General features: G+C 40.4%; 3 protein-coding genes across 6 annotated transcripts in view; 2 read left to right on the forward strand and 1 right to left on the reverse strand.

The window, feature by feature from the left end:
* The window catches only part of LOC310780720 (uncharacterized protein), a gene marked incomplete at both ends in the record, with an annotated part of 166718 nt that overhangs the window by 90751 nt on the left and 52467 nt on the right, over positions 1 to 23500 (reverse strand). The window lies entirely within an intron of this gene.
* LOC310781410 (galactose-specific lectin nattectin-like) lies at positions 1637 to 22718 on the forward strand. 3 transcript variants are annotated; one of them, XM_083642032.1, is made up of 7 exons: positions 1637 to 1706; positions 2385 to 2450; positions 2560 to 2581; positions 2843 to 2937; positions 3524 to 3658; positions 3785 to 3893; positions 4097 to 4480. In XM_083642032.1, exons 2-7 carry the CDS (start codon positions 2385 to 2387, stop codon positions 4177 to 4179), a joined length of 510 nt encoding a protein of 169 aa, XP_083498158.1. In that variant the 5' UTR covers positions 1637 to 1706; the 3' UTR covers positions 4180 to 4480. The 3 variants fall into 3 exon arrangements, with proteins under 3 accessions (XP_083498158.1, XP_083498160.1, XP_083498159.1); XM_083642034.1 differs by lacking the exons at positions 2385 to 2450; positions 2560 to 2581; positions 2843 to 2937; ... (1 more) ...; positions 3785 to 3893; positions 4097 to 4480 and adding exons at positions 19271 to 19336; positions 19934 to 19955; positions 20444 to 20538; ... (1 more) ...; positions 21838 to 21946; positions 22139 to 22718 and having other exon boundaries at positions 1653 to 1706; XM_083642033.1 differs by lacking the exons at positions 1637 to 1706; positions 2385 to 2450; positions 2560 to 2581; ... (2 more) ...; positions 3785 to 3893; positions 4097 to 4480 and adding exons at positions 18960 to 19031; positions 19271 to 19336; positions 19934 to 19955; ... (2 more) ...; positions 21838 to 21946; positions 22139 to 22718.
* On the forward strand, positions 9917 to 13692 carry LOC310781409 (galactose-specific lectin nattectin-like). Of its 2 annotated transcripts, XR_014552968.1 has the most exons (8): positions 9917 to 9985; positions 11400 to 11465; positions 11575 to 11596; positions 11890 to 11984; positions 12624 to 12758; positions 12887 to 12995; positions 13206 to 13348; positions 13604 to 13692. XR_014552968.1 is itself a non-coding variant. In XM_083642031.1 (7 exons), the coding sequence occupies exons 2-7, from the start codon at positions 11400 to 11402 to the stop codon at positions 13295 to 13297; spliced, it is 519 nt and encodes a 172-aa protein (XP_083498157.1). In that variant the 5' UTR covers positions 9917 to 9985; the 3' UTR covers positions 13298 to 13421. The 2 variants fall into 2 exon arrangements, 1 of the variants encoding a protein (XP_083498157.1); XM_083642031.1 differs by lacking the exon at positions 13604 to 13692 and having other exon boundaries at positions 13206 to 13421.

Raw genomic sequence — 23500 nt, forward strand, 5'->3', positions numbered from 1 at the left:
GTGCACGAACATTTCCAATCCCTCTCTCGTGATGCGACTCCAACCCCTCGCCTCGTGCACGAACATTTCCAATCCCTCTCTCGTGATGCGACTCCAAGCCCTCGCCTCGTGCACGAACATTTCCAATCCCTCTCTCGTGATGCGACTCCAACCCCTCGCCTCGTGCACGAACATTTCCAATCCCTCTCTCGTGATGCGACTCCAACCCCTCGCCTCGTGCACGAACATTCCCAATCCCTCTCTCGTGATGCGACTCCAACCCCTCGCCTCGTGCACGAACATTTCCAATCCCTCTCTCGTGATGCGACTCCAAGCCCTCGCCTCGTGCACGAACATTTCCAATCCCTCTCTCGTGATGCGACTCCAAGCCCTCGCCTCGTGCACGAACATTTCCAATCCCTCTCTCGTGATGCGACTCCAACCCCTCGCCTCACCTTTGCTCTCCTGGCCCAAACTAGGGATACACGATATATCGGCAATCATATCGGTATCGGCAGATGTTAGTAATTCTTTTTATATATCGGCATTGCTATGTTAATATCGGTTATCGTATCGGCCAAAATGTTCACGAGAGGAAACAACGCAGTAAATCTATGATTTATGGGCTTTTCCAAATGTTTTGGAAAAGAAAAATTAGGTAATTCTCTTGCCTTCTCAAAACTGCTGGCAAGTAGAAACACTAGAATCCCCCCACCTTCATTCAGTGGATGAGGGACTTGATGAGCTTTCTACACCTAGAGAAAATTTGATATACTAGATTAGATAATATTATTATATATATTATCTTATTATAGATATTATATTATTAATTAGATATACTAGGAGTAACGACATGGTCTTACTTCATTTCTTTGAGGCCTGGTGAGCTCACTACTCTAACTTAAGATTGTACTGTTTATATTGTTTCTTTGTCTCTGTATTTCAGCCTTGAGATTCTTATTCTTATTCTTATTCTTATTCTTATTCTTATTCTTATTCTTATTTTTATTGCGTTATTGTGTTGTTTGTCTAACCTTTTTGTCTTTGTAGTTTATTTTAGGTTATGAGCCAGAGGTTGAGGATGGGGTGGGTGGGATGGGGATGTAACAATTTTGATATTCTTCTGAATCTTCACATGTATTGTATTCTTTGTCTGAAAAAAATCAATAAAGAGATTTATTTAAAAAATAATCATGTAGAAAATACACAGGACATAATGTGCAAAAAAAGTTGAGCATTCATATCGAGGGCTAATACTTGAACAAATCCCTCTGGACTGTATGCTTATTTGTCATGCTATTAACTTCTAAGGATTAGCACCATCTGATTTCACCAAGTAAGAGTTGTTCCAGGAACATGATCCTGGTCATCCTGGTCAGTAGCACATGGAAAGCATATCTTGCCAAAGCAGCCAAGCCACAGGGTAGCATCAGTCAACATTAGCAGTTCATCCTTGTATGCAATTCTCATTCATTTGATGTAACTGTATTTACTCAAGGCTGTACCAACTGTCTTCAAATAATTCATTGATGTCTTGTAGCAACAGATGGATTATTTGATAGATTTATGTTGCTACTGTCATCATTAGACGATGACAGATTGCCAGTTCTTGAACCCAAAGTACACAGACAAAACAGTATATAAAGTCTGTGTTTCCTCTTCCATGACACTTTGCTACCTGCTGCTGTTAGTCTAACCTCATTAGATCAACTCTCATCAGAGCAAAGGTAAGATTTTAAATACTTCTCACCTGACATCTGTTTTTATACATCGCTACAGGAAAGATTCTTGTTCTATTGATTGATTTTTAGCCTATAGTCAGTGTTCACTTAAAGAGAAGTGGGAGCAGGGACGGGGTAGATGGGTGATCCTAGATGTTTTGGCTGATGCAGAAAGGGCCAACTCCAAGCAATAGAGAGGGATCCCAGTTCATTTAGTATAGTTAGTATAATAATAATAATATAATTTCTAGTAATAATAACAGCAACAACAACAGCAACAACAATAACCATAATAATGATAATGACAAATATGAATGAATAAGAATTCATTTGTAAGGAGAGGAGAGCAATGCATGTTCTCCCCGTACTTCCCTGGGGTTTCCTCCAGATAGGAACCTCCCGCTAAAAACAGGGTTAACATGTTTGTTTGTTTTTTGCACGTACGTGCACAACTGCGTGTGTGTGTGTGTGTGTGTGTGTGTGTGTGTGTGTGTGTGTGTGTGTGTGTGTGTGTGTGTGTGTGTGTGTGTGTGTGTGTGTGTGTGTGTGTGTGTGTGTGTGTGTGTGTCCACTGTCCTAAAAGTGAAAGTCTGCTTTAACCTATTCATGCTTGCATGTATGAACTCATTGTTGCTCTGGATAAGATGGATAAGATCATATATTTACCTCGTCTAATCTTTGCAGATGGCATCAGCTTTTCATTTTGTGATGATGCTCTGTTTGACCAGCGGAGTGGTCTTTGCTGGGCGTGTAAGTTAAATCCACAGAAATATATCATGTGTATATACTGTATATCGTTTTTAAGTTCATTGATTTCAAGTTGATTTCATTGATAAGAATGTGTTCGTTGTGTTCACAGGAGTGCAGAATCGCCTTGTCAGGTTGGTACTTCTCACTGTTATTTGTTTTTCGATTGTTTTCGTTGTATTTGAGATTTGGTGATTTGTGATTGGTGAATGTTTAAACGATGATCTAATCAGCAGCTGACAGCTGGATACAACGCATGACTTCAGTGTCTCAAATGAACTAACGCAAGGCTTAATTTTATTGGTCAGCTTCACAGACATGTGACAGACATGACTCAAGTATTTGTTATCCAAGACTCTGATCTTTATTTTATCTTCTTTCTAATATTGGAGCAGAGCAAGACATACCTTGCTGTCCTTCTGGGTGGACCCAGCTTGGCGGTCGCTGTTTCAGCTACACTCACACTGCAAAGACTTGGCTGGAAGCAGAGGTACCTGATGGAACAATCATGGTTATTGCTATCATGCTGTGTTTCTGCCAATGCTCTAATACAGCTTGTTGCTAACAGGATCATTCAGGAAAAGAAGCACAAGTCTATTTCAAGTCTTCATAAACTGCAGTGACATCACACTCAGAGGGTGGTTTGGATTGACTATGTGATAATTGTTGGTTGATCAAAGCATTTCAAATGTACAGAGGATTATTTCTTTCTAGACTGCTATTGTTAGTTTAAAAATATACACTATGTCTGTCTGATAACAATTAATCAGACAGATAACCTAGCTTATTGGCCCACAGGCCTGTATACTGTGCATGCAGTACAGTATATGTTACCATCTCAGGTCATGTTGTGTTACACGCTTGTCTATACCCCATTCTCTCTCTCTCTCTCTCTCTGTCTCTCTCTCTCTCTCTCTCTCTCTCTGTCTCTCTCTCTCTCTCTCTCTCTCTCTCTCTCTCTCTCTGTCTCTCTCTCATATTATTTCTTTGTTCCCCACTGTCCAACTCTTCCTTGTTCTCTGCATTTGTCTCCTCCACTCACTCCTCTCTTTATATCTTTGCTGCTCGTCCATTAGCTCGACTGCATTTCCCAAGGTGCGAATCTGGCCTCAATCCACAGTTTAGAGGAGCACAACTTCCTCAGAGGGATGATTAACAAAGTGACTGGCGCCTACAAAGCAACCTGGATTGGAGGCCAGGATGTGAATAAGGTGAGACATTTACTGATACACAGATTAGTGCTATGGGAGTGAGCACCTTTGGGTGTTGTTGGAGGCAAAAGAGTGAAGCAGTAACTGAATTACAGAAGCCAGTAATGTGTACACTTCTTCATCCAGGAGGGAGTGTGGCAGTGGAGTGATGGCACCAAGAATGACTATGCAAACTGGTATAAAGATGAACCAAACAACCTGGGAACAGAAAACTGTGCAACGATGATCTTCAGAGGTAACAAAAAATTATTATTTCTTCACTTTATTGTGAAGCAATAACAATACTGAAGATCATCATTTCCTGTATTCTTATTTTCTTATTTATTATCTTTAGTTTTTATAATCTAGTGAAGAAAGTCTTGGAATGCTTGTGGTGAAGGCCTCTAAAGTGCTTAATATTTTGTTTTGTTGTTGTGTTGTTTTCCCCTCTGACTACAGAGAACTTGTGGAATGACGTTGCCTGTACTTACAAAACGTCTTATGTTTGCGCCAAGAACATCGGCCATCGTCATCGTGCGTAAATGCAATCACAATGTCACTTGCACCATGATGATGTCACTTGCACCATGATGATGTCACTTGCACCAACTATAATAATCAATAAAAGACTAAGCAATATAGTCTGGTCCGAACGTTTTTGTTGTTGTCTGAAAGTGTTATATTTATCAAACTATTAGCACTGCAAGGAAACTCAATGTGCTTCATATATATATGTGTATTATATATACATAGGCTATACACATATATTATTATGTGTATTATGTGTATTTGACTGTATTTTTGTATGGACCTTGAGTCTGCAATAAAGTCTATCTATCTATCTATCTATCTATCTATCTATCTATCTATCTATCTATCTATATATATATATATATATATATACACACACACATACACACACATTTTAATATCTTTATTTGTGTTCACATTTAGACAAAAAATCGTTGACCACAAACAATAATAGATGCACAAACAATGGGAAATCTCCTAGTGACAGATGTATATCTAGTCTGAATCTATGGATAAAGGAAACAGCGCCTCCTCCAAATGTGGCGACTATCTAATTATTGCAGAAATAGAGCAGAATTTGGCCAGAGCCTTGGATCTCGGTCTGGGCAGTCCTGCCAACTGCAGGCAGGGCCGTAGTATTCTATAGAAAACTGTGGACGATTCCAAGGGACCTTGACTGACAGGGGCCTTAAAAAAAAAAAAAAAAAAAATGTTTTTACAGTGCACCTGAACGCAACATACAAGATACCCGCTGAATAAGTGTCCAAATGTTCATCTCATTCTGGCCAATACTTCTGTTATAACATTTCAGTCTGGAATATGGAATATCTTTCAATAATCTTTATGACTAAAAGGCTAAAAGTAATCTCATGTGTAAGAAATGACTGTTCTACATTGAAGTAAAACATTTAAATAATTAACTTGTTGGTTTTGGATTTATTTAGCTTCAAGAGTGCATTTTTGTTCGTGTGACCCTCAACACAAGCTTTGAGATGGGCTTCAAATGGCCAAAACTTTCCGCATCCGCATAAAAGTGCAAGTTTTTTTATATTTACAATATAGATTAAAGTAGTAATCTATGAGACCTAACTAGTCTAGTCTGTTGTCATCAAACATTAAACTAGACGTTCCTCTTAGTGTTACTATGTTAATTCTGTTGGGTCTCATAGATTACTACTTTAATCTATATTGTAAATATAAAAAAACTTGCGCTTTTATTTTGAAGGCAAAATCATTCAACCGGAAGTGAAGTTGTAAAAAATTGTTGCTAAATTCACAGAGGCATTCTTGCGGTTTCCCCATCACACACGGAAGAACAACCAAAACAACGAATGACAGCGTTTTTATGTGAGACGTGAGGAGTGATGACTGACAGCTAGTCTGCAGGAGGAATGACAACGTTTTTGTGTGAGACGTGAGGAATGATGACTGACAGCTAGTCTGCAGGAGGAATGACAACGTTTTTGTGTGAGACGTGAGGAATGAGGACTGATGATTGACGAGTGACGCCGTATTGTGCGATGACTGACGCGTGAGGAGTGAAACAGTAATGCAGGAAGAATGACAGCATTTTCGTGTGAGGACTGAAGGTGTTTCAGAGCACACTCAATATAGTTTACTAGGAGACATGACAACTGACAACGCTTAGACTGAGGAACGATAGCCTATACTCTGACGGAGCAGGATGCCCTAAAATGGTTGCCGTACAGTTGGTATTTCAAAACCTTGGTGATAAAAGCTTCTTCCAGACTGGAATCAAAAGCACACCCCACTTCCAAAATGGTGGCCTCGCTACTGTCCTCATTGACAACAACAACATCAGGTGTATTACCTGTCACATTTGAAAATATGTCATATTCAGTATTACACAGTTTGAACATGGCAGTTGAAACATGGGAGTGTTTATAGATTTCAACAGAGGATGGAACATATGACCTGATGTCTTTAACTAACAGGTCAACAATTCTGTCATGTCTTGCCATGTACATTCCCTTATATACAAAGCAACCACTCAGAATATGAGACATGGATTCAATGACTGGATTATGATCATGGTGCAGACAATGAGGAGAAAAAGTGTTAGGATACCAGAGAGAGAGATTGAGCCTGGTCACTTGTAATCACGCACACGCACGCACGCACGCGCACGCACGCACGCACACGCACACACACACCACACACACACACACACACACACACACACACACACACACACACACACACACACACACACACACACACACACACACACACACACACACACACGCACACACACACACGCACACACACACACACACACACACACACGCACACCTCTTGATGTCACTCAACAGCACGAGATGGATTCGCCCAGGTCACTTGGTGAATCTTATGCTCATACACACAAAGTATATATTATATATATATATATATATAGTATATATATTCTATAAGTGACTTGAGACTCGACTTGGACTTGGAAGTTAAAGACTTGTGACTTGACTTGAGACATGATGACATGATGACATGGATGACTTGTTTCTATTTGTCAGTTTAAATATCAAATATTAAAATGTTCAATGTCATCAAGTGTCTGTGTAAAGTTATCTGGTATGTAAGTGCACACTGGGAATGGCAATATCATGATTGTCCGTCACGCTCCTTACTATGGCAACACGCAAGCATCAGGCCCCTCACTGGATGAGGGTTTTTTTTTCCAAGGAGAAGGCACTCATTACATTAGTAGTTAGTCGTGGTTACTCGAGTTGTTACCGTTACACCCTCCTGCTCTAACATTAGACTATTTCTTCTTTGTTATAATCTTATTATCTCAGAGAGATACGGAGAGGGGTTGCGGGGCATGCGGCGCACAATCGCTAAACTACGCATGCCTAGTCTCTCAAGCCAGACTGTCTCTTCTACATTCTGCGAATGCATCATATACAGTCTGTACTTCACACGCACATAGACTGGTCACAGGAAGTTGGGGGAAAAAACGTGTTTCAGACTGGAGGAAGATTCAAACTAATGCCAGATCTCTCACTTTTAGGCGGGACTTCCGGGAGCTCCTCCTATCATCGCTTATTATTTTCCCTGAGGTTCCCTTTCTGCTTTGGCCAAGTTTTCCCAGCTTGAAGTACAGACCATCTGTTTTAAGAGACTAGCGCATGCCAGTTGAGCAGGCGACCATGCGCAGTGTGCGAGGCATGCTTAAAATGCATCCAAAATAGGCAAACAAGCACTTTACAAGTAACTTCAATGAGAAATAAAAGAATGACAGAACATACCATTAAATATTACACAAAATGTATTTACAGATTTTGATTGTGACAAAGGAGGTGCCGGTAGGATCTGTCACAAATTAAGCCCTGGGCGTGACTGCTTTAGTAAGATTTACATATGCTGTGTGATACTGTCGAGGATGGCCAGGATGTCCCTTAGAAGTTAAACAGTTAAGACAAATAAAATAAGCATACAGAGGGATTTGACACAAATAAACCCTTTTGTGTCTTGTTAGTGAATGGAATTTACCACTCCTCATCCGCAATATAATATACATAACAGCTAATATAAACCAAATGAATTGAAACCAGGAGTCCAGGAAGTGTATTATAGAAGTATATTTAAAACCATACATTCTCTGGCAATCTGCATTGTCAGAGGACTGAATCTCAATGTACACATCTGAAATGTCATACAGAGTCCAATTCCAATCATGGAAGTTGGAAACCCTCATTAGTGTTTTGCTTGCACCTGTTTACCCTGGCTTCTCGACACAAAATGGCCCCCGTGAGAAGGGTCTATGGATACACGATGCACTGTCCAAGGGTTCAGCAAAAGAGAGAAGTCCTCTGCCACTGGGGTGAATCTATATGTGTGAGATTTCATGTCATTGTAACTCATAGCATTAATTATGCGTATGCAATTATTAGCTTATGGATTAGGAAATGCCAATGGAACTTATATTTTCTCCAACAGTGTCACAATTAATGAGTTTTCTGAACCCAAAAGCAGAACAGGAGACAGCGTCAAAATCAACAAGCTTTTATGAATGGAGTTTGGTTGAAGCTGAAGTGAGCAGAGGCAGTCAGGCGGAGAACATCTGAGCAGCTGGTAAGTGGAACTCAAAAACCACACACGGCTGGTGGCGAGGTAGACGAGGAACAGGACCTGCACACAGGAACAGCCAACCCATTCTCACTCTGAGCGCGTCGCATATTGACGCTTTGTCCCGTCCCTTGTGCGTCGCTTGTTACTAACATGGTACCCTTGAGCGACACATGAAACGACTTGGGCTTTCCGACTAAACTCAATGCAAACCCATGGAAGTCATCTTTGACGCTTATGGCAACTGCTCCCCTATTAGCCTAACTGCTCGCCCATTAGGGTCTGGAGGAGCTAACCTCTCCCAGACCCTAACCCTAACCCTAACCTCTCCCACCCCATGCCTAAACCTAACCTCCCCCAGAGCCTAAACCTAACCTCTCCCACCTCCCACGCCTAAACCTAACCTCCCCCCAGACGCTATGGTGAGCAGTTGACTAATGGGCGAGCAGTTAGGCTGATGGGGGAGCAGTTGCCATAAGCGTCAAAGTTGACTTCTATGGGTTTGCATTGAGTTTAGTCGGAAAGCCCAAGTCGTTTCATGGGTCGCTCAAGGGTACCATGTTAGTAACAAGTGGCGCATAAGGGACGGGACAAAGCGTCAATATGTTACGTGGTCGGAGTGAGAACGTGTTGCAACAGCAGCAATCAAAAAATGTCCAAACATTGAAAGCAGGAAAAAACACAAGCTGAGTCACAGGTAAGTAGACGAGAGGAATAGCTACCACGTAGCAGACGGAATAAACTGGCACACTGAGTGGTTGGAGGAGAACCGGGGTATAAGAACAGGAGTGAAGTGATGAGTTGAGTGCCACCAGCCGTGCAGATTCGCCAGCCGCCAGGTGCAGGAACTCTGCCCATCACTCAGCCAATCACACAAACACACAGGGAGAGAGAGAAACCCAACCACTGCTGTCGTCTCCTGACACGTTGTCTGCATTAGCATTACATTCAACTGTATTTGACAGCCAATTTTGCATTGAAATTGATTGATTGATGTCTTTATTTCAGACTCTTGGTCCATAGAAACGTACAAAGAATACAATACAATACCATACGATAGTACAATAAATACAAGTAGAAAATATACTAGGATATAATAGGATGGGGATGTAAAAATGTTGATATTCTTCTTCACATGTATTGTATTTTTTGCCTTTGTCTGAAAAAAATCAATAAAGAGATTTATTTCCAAACATCATGTATAAATACACAGGACATGATGTGCAAAAAAGTTGAGCATTCATATCGAGGGCTAATACTTGAACAAATGCCTCTGGACTGTATGCTTATTTGTCATGACATTAACTTCTAAGGATTAGCACCATCTGATTTCCCCAAGTAAGAGTTGTTCCAGGAACATGATCCTGGTCATCCTGGTCAGTAGCACATGGAAAGCATATCTTGCCAAAGCAGCCAAGCCACAGGGTAGCATCGGTCAACATTAGCAGTTCATCCTTGTATGTAATTCTAAATCATTTGATGTAACTGTATTTACTCAAGGCAGTAACGACTGTCTTAAAATAATTCATTGATACCTTGTGGCAATAGATTATAAATGATTTTAATTACTTCTGTTGGTACTGTCATCATTAGAATATGACAGATTGCCAGTTCTTGACCCAAAGTACACAGACAAAACAGTATATAAAGTCTGTGTTTCCTCTTCCATGACACTCTGCTACCTGCTGCTGTTAGTCTAACCTCATTAGATCAACTCTCATCAGAACAAAGGTAAGATTTTAAATACTTCTCACCTGGCATCTGTTTTTATGCATCGCTACAGGAAAGATTATTCTTCTATTGATTGATTTTTAGCCTATAGTCAGTGTTCACTTAAAGAGAAGTGGGAGCAGGGACGGGGTAGATGGGTGATCCTAGATGTTTTGGCTGATGCAGAAAGGGCCAACTCCAAGCAATAGAGCTATAGAGGGATCCCAGTTCATTTAGTATAGTTAGTATAATAATAATAATATAATTTCTAGTAATAATAACAGCAACAACAACATCAACAACAATAACCATGATCTATCTATCTATACTATAATGACGGGATCGTCTGTCTGTCTGTCTGTCTGTCTCTCTCTCTCTCTGTCTCTCTGTCTTTCGTGTATCTCGAGAACCGTTGGTCGGATCGACTTCAAACTCGGGGAGTGCGCTGATGGCGACCTGACGGAGTGCAGTGCCCTGTTTTCGTGCAATTCGGACATGAAACACGTTCAATATTAATACATTTGTCTTCAGTTCTGCGCTCCTTCAAGCCCTAAGCAACAGCTTTAAGTAGGGTCGTTGACATTAACTGAGAAAGTAAACACAGGGTGGACACACTCAACGACCCTGTCAACGACCCTGTGTTTACTTTGATGACAGTGAATGGAAGGGGGGGGGGGGGGGTGACTGGGTAAAGTAAACATTAAAGCAGGGGTTGGCAATTATTATTAGAACATGTATTTGTAAGTTGAATAAGCAGGGTCTGTCATGAATAGAATCAAGGGGAAATAATCAGTAGAGCTCAGTGATCTTAGTTAAGTGAGATTTCTAAGAGATTTTTATGTGGCTATAATGGTAGGCTATAATGAGTCACACATTCAGAAATAATATCCTCTAGGGCCACGCCACTTCCACGAACCCCCATCCTGTGTAAGTAGGGTTCCCAGAGTAAAACCTGGCCATTTCCACCACTGCTTATGGATGAGCATCATCTGCTGCATGCCTGTCCTTCGCGTATCTCGAGAACCGTTTGTCGGATCGACTTCAAACTTCCGCTTAGGCGGGGGACCTGACAGAGTGCAGTGTGTGTGCGGGGGGGAAGCGCCCACGCGGTGGTGCATGGGGGAACGGGCACTGCACTAGTAATGATAATGACAACAATATGAATGAATAAGAATTCATTTGTAAAGAGAGGAGAGAAATACATGTTCTCCCCGTACTTCCCTGGGGTTTCCTCCAGATGGGAACCTCCCGCTAAAAACAGGGTTAACATGGGATTCTTTTTGTGTGTGTGTGTGTGTGTGTGTGTGTGTGTGTGTGTCCACTGTCCTAAAAGTGAAAGTCTGCTTTAACCCATTCATGCTTGCATGTATGAACTCATTGTTGCTCTGGATAAGATGGATAAGATCATACAGTATACCTCGTCTAATCTTTGCAGATGGCATCAGCTTTTCATTTTGTGATGATGCTCTGTTTGACCAGCGGAGTGGTCTTTGCTGGGCGTGTAAGTTAAATCCACAGAAATATATCATGTGTATATACTGTATATCGTTTTTAAGTTCATTGATTTCAAGTTGATTTCATTGATAAGAATGTGTTCTTTGTGTTCACAGGAGTGCAGAATCGCCTTGTCAGGTTGGTACTTCTCACTGTTATTTTTCGATTGTTTTCGTTGTATTTGTGATTTGGTCAGCGGCTGACAGCTGGATACAGCTGGGGCGTAGTGCATGAACTAACGCGAGGCTTAATTTTATTGGTCAGCTTCACAGACAAGTTTTGAACTTGAAACTAGATAGTTTTCACTCTCACAATAAATTGGAGTCGTTTTTTTACTAAGACTACAAATGATCATTTCACCATATTTTATGTGGACTCAAGTATTATCCAAGACTCTGATCTTTATTTTATCTTCTCTAATATTGGAGCAGAGCAAGACATACCTTGCTGTCCTTCTGGGTGGACCCAGCTTGGCGCTCGCTGTTTCAGCTACACTCACAGTGCAAAGACTTGGCTCGATGCAGAGGTATCTGATGGAACAATCATGGTTATTGCTATCATGCTGTGTTTCTGCCAATGCTCTAATACAGCTTGTTGCTAACAGGATCATTCAGGAAAAGAAGCACAAGTCTATTTCAAGTCTTCATAAACTGCATTAACATCACATTGTATTATGCACATTGATACTAAGGACTGTTTGTACTTTAGAGTGATTCACACTCAGAGGGGTTTGGATTGACTATGTGATAATTGTTGGTTGATCAAAACATTTTAAATGTACAGAGGACTATTTCTTTCTAGACTGCTATTGTTAGTTACAAAATAAATACACTATGTCTGTCTGATAATAATTAATCAGACAGATAACCTAGCTTATTGACCCACAGGCCTACAGTTACCATCTCACGTCATGTTGTGTTACACGCTTGTCTCTACCCCATTATCTCTGTTCATCTCTCTCTCTCTCTCTCTCTCTCTCTCTCTCTCTCTCTCTCTCTCTCTCTCTCTCTCTCTCTCTCTCTCTCTCTCTCTCTCTCTCTCTCTGTCTCTCTCTGTCTCTCTCTCATATTATTTGTTTGACCCCCTCTGTCCAACTCTTCCTTGTTCTCTACATTTGTCTCCTCCACTCACTCCTCTCTTTCTATCTTTGCTTCTCGTCCATTAGCTCGACTGTATTTCCCAAGGTGCGAATCTGGCCTCAATCCACAGTTTAGAGGAGCACAACTTCCTCAGAGGGATGATTAACAAAGTGACTGGCGCCTACAAAGCAACCTGGATTGGGGGCCAGGATGTGAATAAGGTGAGACATTTACTGATACACAGATTAGTGCTATGGGAGTGAGCACCTTTGGGTGTTGTTGGAGGCAAAAGAGTGACGCAGTAACTGAATTAGAGAAGCCAGTAATGTGTGTACACTTCTTCATCCAGGAGGGAGTGTGGCAGTGGAGTGATGGCACCAAGAATGACTACTCAAACTGGTATAAAGGAGAACCAAACAACCTGGGAACAGAAAACTGTGCAACGATGATCTTCAGAGGTAACAAAAAATTATTTCTTCACTTTATTGTGAAGCAATAACAATACTGAAGATCATAATTTCCTGTATTCTTACTTTCTTATTTATTATCTTTAGTTTGTCTTTAGTTTTTATAATCTAGTGAATAAAGTCTTGGAATGCTTGTGGTGAAGGCCTCTAAAGTGCTTAATATTTTGTTTTGTTGTGTTGTTTTCACCTCTCTGACTACAGAAAACCTTTGGAATGATGTGAAGTGTACCAGTAAATTTTCTTATGTGTGCGCCAAGAACATCCCCGGCCATCATCATCGTGCGCTGGCATAAATGCCATCACAATGTCACTTGCACCATGATGATGTCACTTGCACCATGATGATGTCACTTGCACCATGATGATGTAATTTGCACCAACTATAATAATCAATAAAAGACTAAGCAATATTGTCTGGTCCGACTCCGAACTCACAGTTTTTTGTTGTCTGAAATATATTATGTATATATACAGTAAATATATTAATCAAACTATGAGCTTAGCACATTATACACGGCAAGAAAACTCAATTTGCTTCATATACTGTGTGTATATATATATATACCGTATATATATATATATGCATAAATGCCATCACAATGTCACTTGCACCATGATGATGTCAATTGCACCATGATGATGTCATTTGCACCAACTATAATAGTCAATAAAAGACTAAGCAATATTGTCTGGTCCGACTCCGAACTCACAGTTTTTTGTTGTCTGAAATATATTATGTATATATATATATATTAATCAAACTATGAGCTTAGCACATTATACACTGCAAGGAAACTCAATTTGCTTCATATACTGTGTGTATATATATATATATATATATATATATATATATATATATATATATATATATATATATATTTATATATATGTTTAAAATACATACTACAGCATGCGCTGGGGGACGCGTCATCAGTGATGTTAGCTGGGGTCGTAAGGTGTTTCGGGTCTGTCAACATCATACACCCTCACCCAGTAGACCCAGCCGAGGCCGATTAAGACCCCGACCCACGTCCCAGAAGCAGCCGCTCACGGATCAGCCTTCCTACTCTGTCTGCAACGTTGCCCGCGGAAGGGTTGATCACGCCCAATCCCCGCTGCAATAGAGTTAGTGCTACACCACACTACGCAGTATTGAAAGACCCTTCGGTGCATGGAGGGTCTAAGGCCCTGTGGGTAACTCCAGGCCGGGCTCCTCCTTCGTCTCACCAGACCCTCCCGGGGAATCCTACCATGGGCAGAGAGGATGCCTCAAGAAGGCCTGTGCGCTGCACGTCATTCGCCTGCACCGAGCACACACACACACTCAGGTGTGACGTCATCTATGGTGTGGTTATATGGAGTTTTTTCGTCCCACTGGACGACCGTGCCCCCTGGCATGTGCCAGGGCGGGGCCAGGGGGGGGGGGGGGGGGGGGCAGGGGGCACGGTCATCCCACCACTTCAGGTGGGATGAAAAAACTCCATATATCAGGGCTATTCAACTGGCGGCCCGCGGGCCGAATCCGGCCCGCCAATCAAGTCCGACCGGCCCGCGGATGAGTTCCCAATTTCTTTTTTTTTTTTTTTTTTTTAGATTTTTTTTAGATTTTTTTTTTTTACAATTAAACCTCATTTACTTATTACACCCGACTGGTTGTTTTTCAGATGTGATCTAGCTAAAGTGAACTAAACAAGTGAGATCCACTATAAATGTTTTTCAGGAGATGCTGTGGTGTAGCCCCAAGAAAGGTGCAATATTAATGTTTTTCAGGTGATGGCGATGTGATGTAGCTAATCAAGAAAGATTCATTATAAATGGTGTTTCAGGAGATGTGTGATGTTGCTAGCTAGGTTCTAAACAAGAAATATGGTTAAAATGTTTACAGTAGTTTTCCTTTCTTGCTGCACTACAATGTTACAATGCTGTGAGACGGAGCTAAACACAAAAGATGCAATATTAATAGTTTTTCATGAGATACTCAATATTTAATGCTTTGCTAGGTTCTAAACAAGAAAGAATGTTTACAGTTGTTTTCCTTTCCTGATGCACTATAAATGTTTACAATGCTATAGTGTAGCTAAGGGATGACAGAATTGACCAAATTATATTTCAAATAGCTGACATGTGTTGTAGAATACTTAGATTTGTTTCAAATGTGTTTAATTTTGGGGCTTTAACACAGCTTTTGTTGTACAGAAATTAAGCACTTTTAAATGAAAATTGAGCTACTTTTGCAATGTAATGAAATAAAAGTTTAGCAAGGGCACAGGAAGGTAGGTGCGGAGGGTGCGGCAGCACCCCCTGGTGGCAAGAGATGGGATTTTCGAAATTGTTGGATTTGGCTGTCTTGTGTTTATACTACCAACAAAACAGATTAAAAAACAGTTTGTGCTTCCCAGCTCTAATCTTCTAATCTCTAATCTTGTGTGTTGCTGTCTGTTGTAGTGTAAAACGACTAAAGGGAGAGCAGGTGGTTACATGAAAGTGAGTGAGAAAAGGAGAAGATACTGAATAATGACATCACAACAGTATAATCCTAATGTTAATTTAAAATTAAATATTCTTCTAAATATGGATAAAAGTCCCAAAAACATAAAATTTTCTTCAACGTTGCGGGCAGCATCGAGATTCCATTCCTTACAGCACCCCCTACTTAATAATAGTTCCAGCGCGGCTGCAAAAATGTGGTGGCGCATTGTGTCAAGTGTACATATAATGGCTCGGGGAACGGTCCGGCCCCCAGTCCCTTAGGTTTCTGACAATGTGGCCCCCTGAACAATTTAGTTGAATAGCCCTGCCATATATTATGAACTAATATTGGTAATATTATAACCACACCATAGATGACGTCACACCAACATCACGTGACACCTCTGATGAAGACTGCAGAAACAGCAGCCGAAACATCAGGTACAAACATTGCCTAACTGGCCTTTATAGATGAACTATTCTAAATAATATATACAAGTAGGCCAAATGAACCTCTTTAGAATATATTTACATGTAGGCTTTCAAGCCAGTGCAGCCTGAGTCTAGATGTATACCTAGTGCAACTCTTCACCGGATTGGTGAGAGCCTCAATGATGCTGTTCTTAGACTTTTCAAGTCGACACATACATTATAAGGTTTCTTAGAACCGCTTGAAAGGTATTAACTCTTGCAGCCACAAACATCTCACTGGCACTGCACCATCTGGGTCTTTTATGTAATATACGCATAGCATCATTATAGGCTACCTGAAGCCTTTTCAGGCTTGCCTATTTGTAGTTTGACCACAAGTGGGCAGTGTAGAGTGGCGTACAGTAGGGCAATTTTCACATCCTCTGTACACTTACTGAACTTGCGCGGGTGTTCACCTGTGCATACATTCTGCGGCACTGTCTAAGAATGTCATCATCATCTGTCATTTGCTCTGTAATGAAATGACCAAGATATTTCACCCTATCACATACAATAAGGTTATTATCAGACAATTTGAAAACAGGGAATTCTAGACTTCGGTCCTCTTTTGTTCTGCATATTAAAACCACACTCTTGCTGGCATTATATTTAAAATAATTTCCCTTGCCATAGTTAGTGCATAGAAAGTGTCTTTATCAACTGAATGACATTTAATGACAACAGTCGTAAACATTCGGTGAATCCCGAATAGGTTCTGTTTCTTCAAAGTCAGATGCCTCCTCAACACCATATACAGCTATATGCAGATCATAGTAAGACCAGTGCGTGCAGCGATTTTATCACTCGACGCACAGAAGGCATTGGATCAGGTTGAGTGGCCTTATATGTTCGAGTCATTGCACAGATTCCGATTTAAGCTCATATATGCTAGTGCAACATGTTCAGTTATAACCAATGGTGACAGGTCAACCCAGTTTCCATTACTTTGCTCGGTTCAGCAGGGCTGCACTCTCTTGCTGGCCCTCTTCGCCGTTGCGCTCGAGCCCCTTGCCTTAAAATTACGTAGTCACCCAAGTATTGCAGGTCTGAAGGATCGGGGGTATTGAGACGCGTATCAGTTTGTACGCCGACGATGTAATAATATATCTACATAAATCAGAAAAATCGATCCCCACTCTACTAGAATTAATCACGTCCTTCGGTAAGTTGTCCGGATATACAATCAACTGGACAAAGAGTGATTTTTATGCCTTTGTCTTTACTCCCAGTTTCCAGGAAAATCTCCAATACAAATTGGCAAAGGACCGCCTCACCTATCTTGGCTTAACCATACCCAGAGATCCTAAATTAATATTTAAGTTGAATTTTGAGGATTTCGTTTTAAGACTTAAAGCAAAATTCTGTTTTTTTTAAACTCCCCAGACCTTATTTCCAGCTTAAAATATGATGTTTTACTCACCCAGATAACTTTGGTTTCATTCGGACCGCCATAGAAGATATTCAGGTCCGAGTAGAGTCTGAACTGGCCAAAACGGCCGAAAACGGGGCATACGTAGTACACACTGCAAATAACGTATTTTCTGCAATGTAGCGGTTCATATCCTCATAATTATCTCGTCCATATATGAACGTGAATCTGTCTAGTCTCCTCTGGGCTGCCTCGGGCAGCTTCGGGCAGCCTCGGTTTCCTCATCCGGGGTCTGTGAATCCAATAGAGGCATTCCTCCTCTGTTCTAGGCCGTGCATCGCTTGCCTGTTGTTCCGCTCTCTCTCTCCTCGTCCGCTCTTCAATTTCGATTAGCTCTTCATCCGTTGTTGTAAACAAGTCGATAGTCGTGGGAAAATGACCCCGGTGCGCGGTGATTCCTGGTAGACAATAGCCAGGTAGACAAAGGAGTCAGAAGGAAACTCACGAGACTTCAGCGGGACTTGGGGCGAGAGTTGGATTCACAGACCCCGGATGAGGAAACCGAGGCTGCCCGAGGCTGCCATTGTTGGCTCTGAGGCCTCGGCTAGGAGGCAAACAGAAAAGGGAATGACGCTACAATACACAATAATACAATACCGTACAATACAATAATACACATGATAAAACATGTGTAAAAACAAGAATAAAAAGGAGATACAAACCAACACAAGTTCAAAAAACAGTCAAAGGAAGGTTTTGCACTACTGTAGCTTACTCAGCATGATTTCTTTAGAAGATTTTTTAAAACTAAGTGACCACACTTTTTTAAATTATTATTATTATTATTAATTCTGGCATTGCTAACACTATAATCCAAGGTCTGAAAAGAAGAAAAATTGATAAAATACCTGGCTAAGAAATGGCAGCAGGGGTTACACAATAAAACATACACAACAGTACACAAAAGAAAAACACAAAGATATGTACAATAAAAAAAGGTCACCATTTGGATCAGAAACAGGAGCAGCCATCTTGCATGAGACTGCTGTGGAGAACTTGTTTGAATTGATTTAGGGGAATAAGATGATTGCGCTGGAGCTTTGACTGGTAGTTGTTTCAGGATCAAATAATCAAAGACTGTTTAAGACTGTGGGCAAATTCTCTCTGTATGCGTATCTGTCATATTGTTTAGCTTCTAAAGAACATCCTGGCCATGTTGTTATCAGTAACACATTTAAAACGTGTGTAAATACCCAATTAGGGTGAGCATTCATATCGAGGGATAACACTTGAACAAATCCCTCTGTGCTGTATGCCTATTTGTCATGCATGACATGAACTTGTAAGCAACATCCTGGTCATCCTGGTCAGTAGCACACTGAAAGCATATCTTGTCAAAGCAGCCACGCCACAGGGTGGCATCAGTCAACATTAGCAGTTCATTCTTGTATGTAATTCTAAATAATTTGATGTAACTGTATTTACTCAAGGCAGTAACGACTGTCTTCAAATAATTAATTGATGTCTTGTAACAATAGATGGATTATTTGATAGATTTCTGTTGGTACTGTCATCATTAGAAGATGCCACATGGTCAGTTCTTGACCCAAAGCACACAGACAAAACAGTATATAAAGTCTGTGTTTCCTCTTCCATGACACTCTGCTACCTGCTGCTGTTAGTCTAACCTCATTAGATCAACTCTCATCAGAACAAAGGTAAGATTTTAAATACTTCTCACCTGACATCTGTTTTTATGCATCGCTACAGGAAAGATTATTCTTCTATTGATTGATTTTTAGCCTATAGTCAGTAGTCTCTCCCTGTAAAGCCCAATGCTGCTGGTTGCTATGGACTCACTAAAGTGTTGCCTGGCACATATAACATCTTGGATGTGGTGGTGGTGATATTTGACATATTTTATATTATACATTACTTGTCTCATATCTTTCCACAGATGGCATCTGGTTTTCAGTTTGTGGTGATGCTCTGCTTGACCAGTGGATTGGTCTATGGACAGCGTGTAAGTGAAATCTACAGAAATATTAGTTTAAATGTTTTAGCTATAAATAAGTCACTGTGTTGGTCGGTTGGTTGGTCCACAAAAAAAGTTCACCACCCTTTAGCGGGCAGTTTTCAACCTAGGAGGCTGACATTTTGCATGGAGGTTGTGTGTGTGTGTGTGTGTGTGTGTGTGTGTGTGTGCGTGTGCGTGTGCGTGTGCGTGTGCGTGTGTGTGTGTGTGCGTGTGCGTGTGCGTGTGCGTGGGGCGTGTGTTTGTGTTCATGCCAATTGGCTAAATTGGGTGGCAAATTTAGAAATGCAGGATGGCATGGGCAGGGGGCTGAAATTGGACATGGTTATATATATATATCTATATATATATAGATATATATATATATATATGCTATAAGAGGAATATGAGAGCCTATACGATGAAGATGCATTGAATTATACTGACGCCTCCTACTTCACATATACTGTATAAAATAGTTTAATTATAACATATAATGTCATTTATATTATATGTACTGTATTAATAATAGTCTTGAGATAGAATACTGCTAAAGGAGCAAATTGATTGATTTCATTGCTGAGAATGTGTTCTTTGTGTTTACAGGAGTGCAAAGTCGCCTTGTCAGGTTGGTACCTCTCACTGTTATTTCTTCTTTACATTCTTTTAGTTGGACTTATTTTTCTCAGGTGCTGCTCAGTCATTAGCTTGATGGCCTTCCCAAATGCAAAAGGAAATGTCAATTTTGAAGTAATATAGTGTCATTTGTTCTGTATTTTTCAACCCTCTCGTGGGACCAAATGCAACAGTAACTTTGACTATTTTAACTTAAACAAAACATCATCTCATGACCACCTGAGCAGGCACCTGCATAATAAGCATTTGTTGTTGGTGCCACCAGCAACAAATGATTATTATGCAGGTGCCTGCTCATTTGATTGGTCAGCTTCACACACATGTTTTGAACTTGAATCTAGCTAGTTTTCACTCTCACAATAAATTGAAGTCGTTTTTTACTAAGACTACAAATAATCATTTCACATCATTTTATGTGGACTCAAGTATTTGTTATCCAAGACTGATCTTTATTTGATCTTGTTTCTAACATTGGAGCAGAACAAGAGGTAGCTTGCTGTCCTTCTGGTTGGACCCAGATTGGCGCTCGCTGTTTCAGCTACACTCACAGTGCAAAGACTTGGCTGGAAGCAGAGGTACCTGATGGAACAATCATGGTTATTGCTATCATGCTGTGTTTCTGCCAATGCTCTAATACAGCTTGTTGCTAACAGGATCATTCAGGAAAAGAAGCACAAGTCTATTTCAAGTCTTCATAAACTGCATTAACATCACATTGTATTATGCACATTGATACTAAGGACTGTTTGTACTTTAGAGTGATTCACACTCAGAGGGGTTTGGATTGACTATGTGATAATTGTAGGTTGATCAAAACATTTCAAATGTACAGAGGACTATTTCTTTCTAGACTGCTATTGTTAGTTACAAAATAAATACACTATGTCTGTCTGATAATAATTAATCAGACAGATAACCTATAGCTTATTGACCCACAGGCCTACAGTACAGTACAGTATGTTCCACCATCTCAGGTCATGTTGTGTTACATGCTTGTCTCTACCCCATTCTCTCTGTTCATCTCTCTCTCTCTCTCTGTCTCTCTCTCTCTCTGTCTCTCTGTCTCTCTCTCTCTCTCTCTCTCTCTCTCTCTCTCTCTCTCTCTCTCTCTCTCTCTCTCTCTCTCTCTATGTTCATCTCTCTCTGTCTCTCTCTCTCTGTCTCTCTCTCTGTCTCTCTCTCTCTCCCTGTCTCCCTCTCTCTCTCTCTCTCTCTCTCTCTGTCTCTCTCTGTCTCTCTCTCTCATATTATTTCTTTGTTCCCCTCTGTCCAACTCTTCCTTGTTCTCTGCATTTGTCTCCTCCACTCACTCCTCTCTTTATATCTTTGCTTCTCGTCCATTAGCTCGACTGCATTTCCCAAGGTGGGAATCTGGCCTCAATCCACAGTTTAGACGAGCACAACTTACTCAGAGGGATGATTAACAAAGTGACTGACGCCAACAAAGCAACCTGGATTGGTTTCATGGATGTGAATATGGTGAGACATTTACTGATACACAGATTTGTGCTATGGGAGTGAGCACCAAGGAGGAATAAATGTCTATATCCATACCCTACAGCAGAAGGTCTATCCCAATGACCCATTTTCCTTAGTCATTAAGTCACGATCCAAATTTCAACCTCAGAAAACTGCAAAATGGCAAGATTCAGGATTTGAATTGAAACTAATGTCTACAACTTTTAGATGCTTACAATTATGCACATAAGACCCTAAATTATAGAAGGCTTGTAGAGGAAGCAGCACTCACAGGCTGTTGTGGATTTTGGTTGTCAGGGTCTTTACTGTCAAACCCTTTGGGTGTTGTTGGAGGCAAAAGAGTGACGCAGTAACTGAATTAGAGAAGCCAGTAATGTGTACACTTCTTCATCCAGGAGGGAGTGTGGCAGTGGAGTGATGGCACCAAGAATGACTATGCAAACTGGCATGATCTAGAACCAAACAACTTGAACACAGAAAACTGTGGAACGATGAACTTCAAAGGTACCAAAAAAATATTATTTCTTCACTTTATTGTGAAGTAATAACAATACTGAAGATCATAATTTCCTGTATTCTTATTTTTATCTTTAGTCTTTATAATCTAGTGAAGAAAGTCTTGGAATGCTTGGTGAACGCCTCTAAAGTGCTTAATATTTTGTTTTGTTGTTGTGTTGTTTTCCCCTCTGACTACAGAGAACTTGTGGAATGACGTTTCCTGTTCTAACAAAAAGTCTTATGTTTGTGCCATGAACGTCTGACACCGCCCAGGCCACCATCATGTGCTGTCATAACTGCCATCACAATGTCACTTGCACCATGATGATGTCACTTGCACCATGATGATGTCACTTGCACCATGATGATGTCACTTGCACCATGATGATGTCAGGCTTTGAAGCTCTATTGTCAATTTTTATTCCCTTCCAGTTCAATCAGTCAACAGAAATAGATCATCCATCAATACAGTGATACAGACTATGTCCATCCAAAGCCAGTTGTTAGTCCATACAGATCTTACCAACACATTTCTCACTGGTCTGACTGTTAAAATACTAAGCCAATAACATAAACATAACTTCATAAAAACTAGACCCACATTGTTTCTGCCCTGTTGGTATTTGGCAGTCTAACCAGTGACTAGCTGGCCTTTATTACAAAATATGTCTAAATCTGTATACTGTTTGCACTGTTGACCACATTCTTTTTTCACACATTTCTTGATTATTATCAATCAACCAATCAACTATAATAATCAATAAAAGACGAAGCAATATTGTCTGGTCCGAACTCAGTTTTTTGTTGTCTGAAAGTTAACAAACTATGAGCTTAGCACAATACACTGCATGGAAACTCAATGTGCTTCATATACTGTATATATATATATATATATATATATATATATATATATATATATATATATATATATATGGCATCTTCTCATCTTACTATGGGGAATATGCGAATCTCCCAAAATGTTGCCGTGTTCCTTTAACCTCTGAGAAAACAATATTGCATATAAAAACAGATATAAAATAATAATAAAAGATACAAGTTAAAGGCAATATTATTCTATCATCATTTTGTAGGTATGACACAGAAAGCTACAGTAACATAACATAAGCCAATCACAGCACACACACAAGGGGAATTCTCTTTACTATGTTGCTATGATTCAAATTCCATTGATGTTTAAAACTGCCTACTGCAGCTTTAGAAGGAAACAACCAAATAAACAGCTTTATACAGCTAATAAAAGATGCAAGCTATAAAAACCAATCAATTAAGACAAGTACAAAAAGATAATATATAAATCAATTAAAACATTTGCAGAAGTTAAGTGGTTAGTGACAATTGAAAAATGTGCTCTCCTGTGTGGTAACGTGGTCGGAGGTTGGGACAGTCGCAGCCAGTCAGTAGTAGTACAAACAATCATCAAGTTTGCCTTTCCTCCCCAAGTCTACTGACTGAAGCTTCACAAAACATCACAACACTAAGCTTACACATCTAAATCAATACATCTGAAGCACATCATGATCTATTTTACAGAGATTTACA

This window comes from Poromitra crassiceps (assembly GCF_964638095.1).
Source record: "Poromitra crassiceps genome assembly, chromosome: 8".
Classification (NCBI taxonomy): domain Eukaryota; kingdom Metazoa; phylum Chordata; class Actinopteri; order Beryciformes; family Melamphaidae; genus Poromitra; species Poromitra crassiceps.

Bases quoted from the DNA above. Each gene is read 5' to 3' on its own strand.
- LOC310781409 (XM_083642031.1), top strand. From the start codon at position 11,400: ATGGCATCAGCTTTTCATTTTGTGATGATGCTCTGTTTGACCAGCGGA. The intron at 11,466-11,574 runs GTAAGTTAAATC...TTGTGTTCACAG, and splicing joins GAGTGGTCTTTGCTGGGCGT to GAGTGCAGAATCGCCTTGTC. The intron at 12,759-12,886 runs GTGAGACATTTA...TTCTTCATCCAG, and splicing joins GGGGCCAGGATGTGAATAAG to GAGGGAGTGTGGCAGTGGAG.
- LOC310781410 (XM_083642032.1), top strand. From the start codon at position 2,385: ATGGCATCAGCTTTTCATTTTGTGATGATGCTCTGTTTGACCAGCGGA. The intron at 2,451-2,559 runs GTAAGTTAAATC...TTGTGTTCACAG, and splicing joins GAGTGGTCTTTGCTGGGCGT to GAGTGCAGAATCGCCTTGTC. The intron at 2,582-2,842 runs GTTGGTACTTCT...ATATTGGAGCAG, and splicing joins GTGCAGAATCGCCTTGTCAG to AGCAAGACATACCTTGCTGT.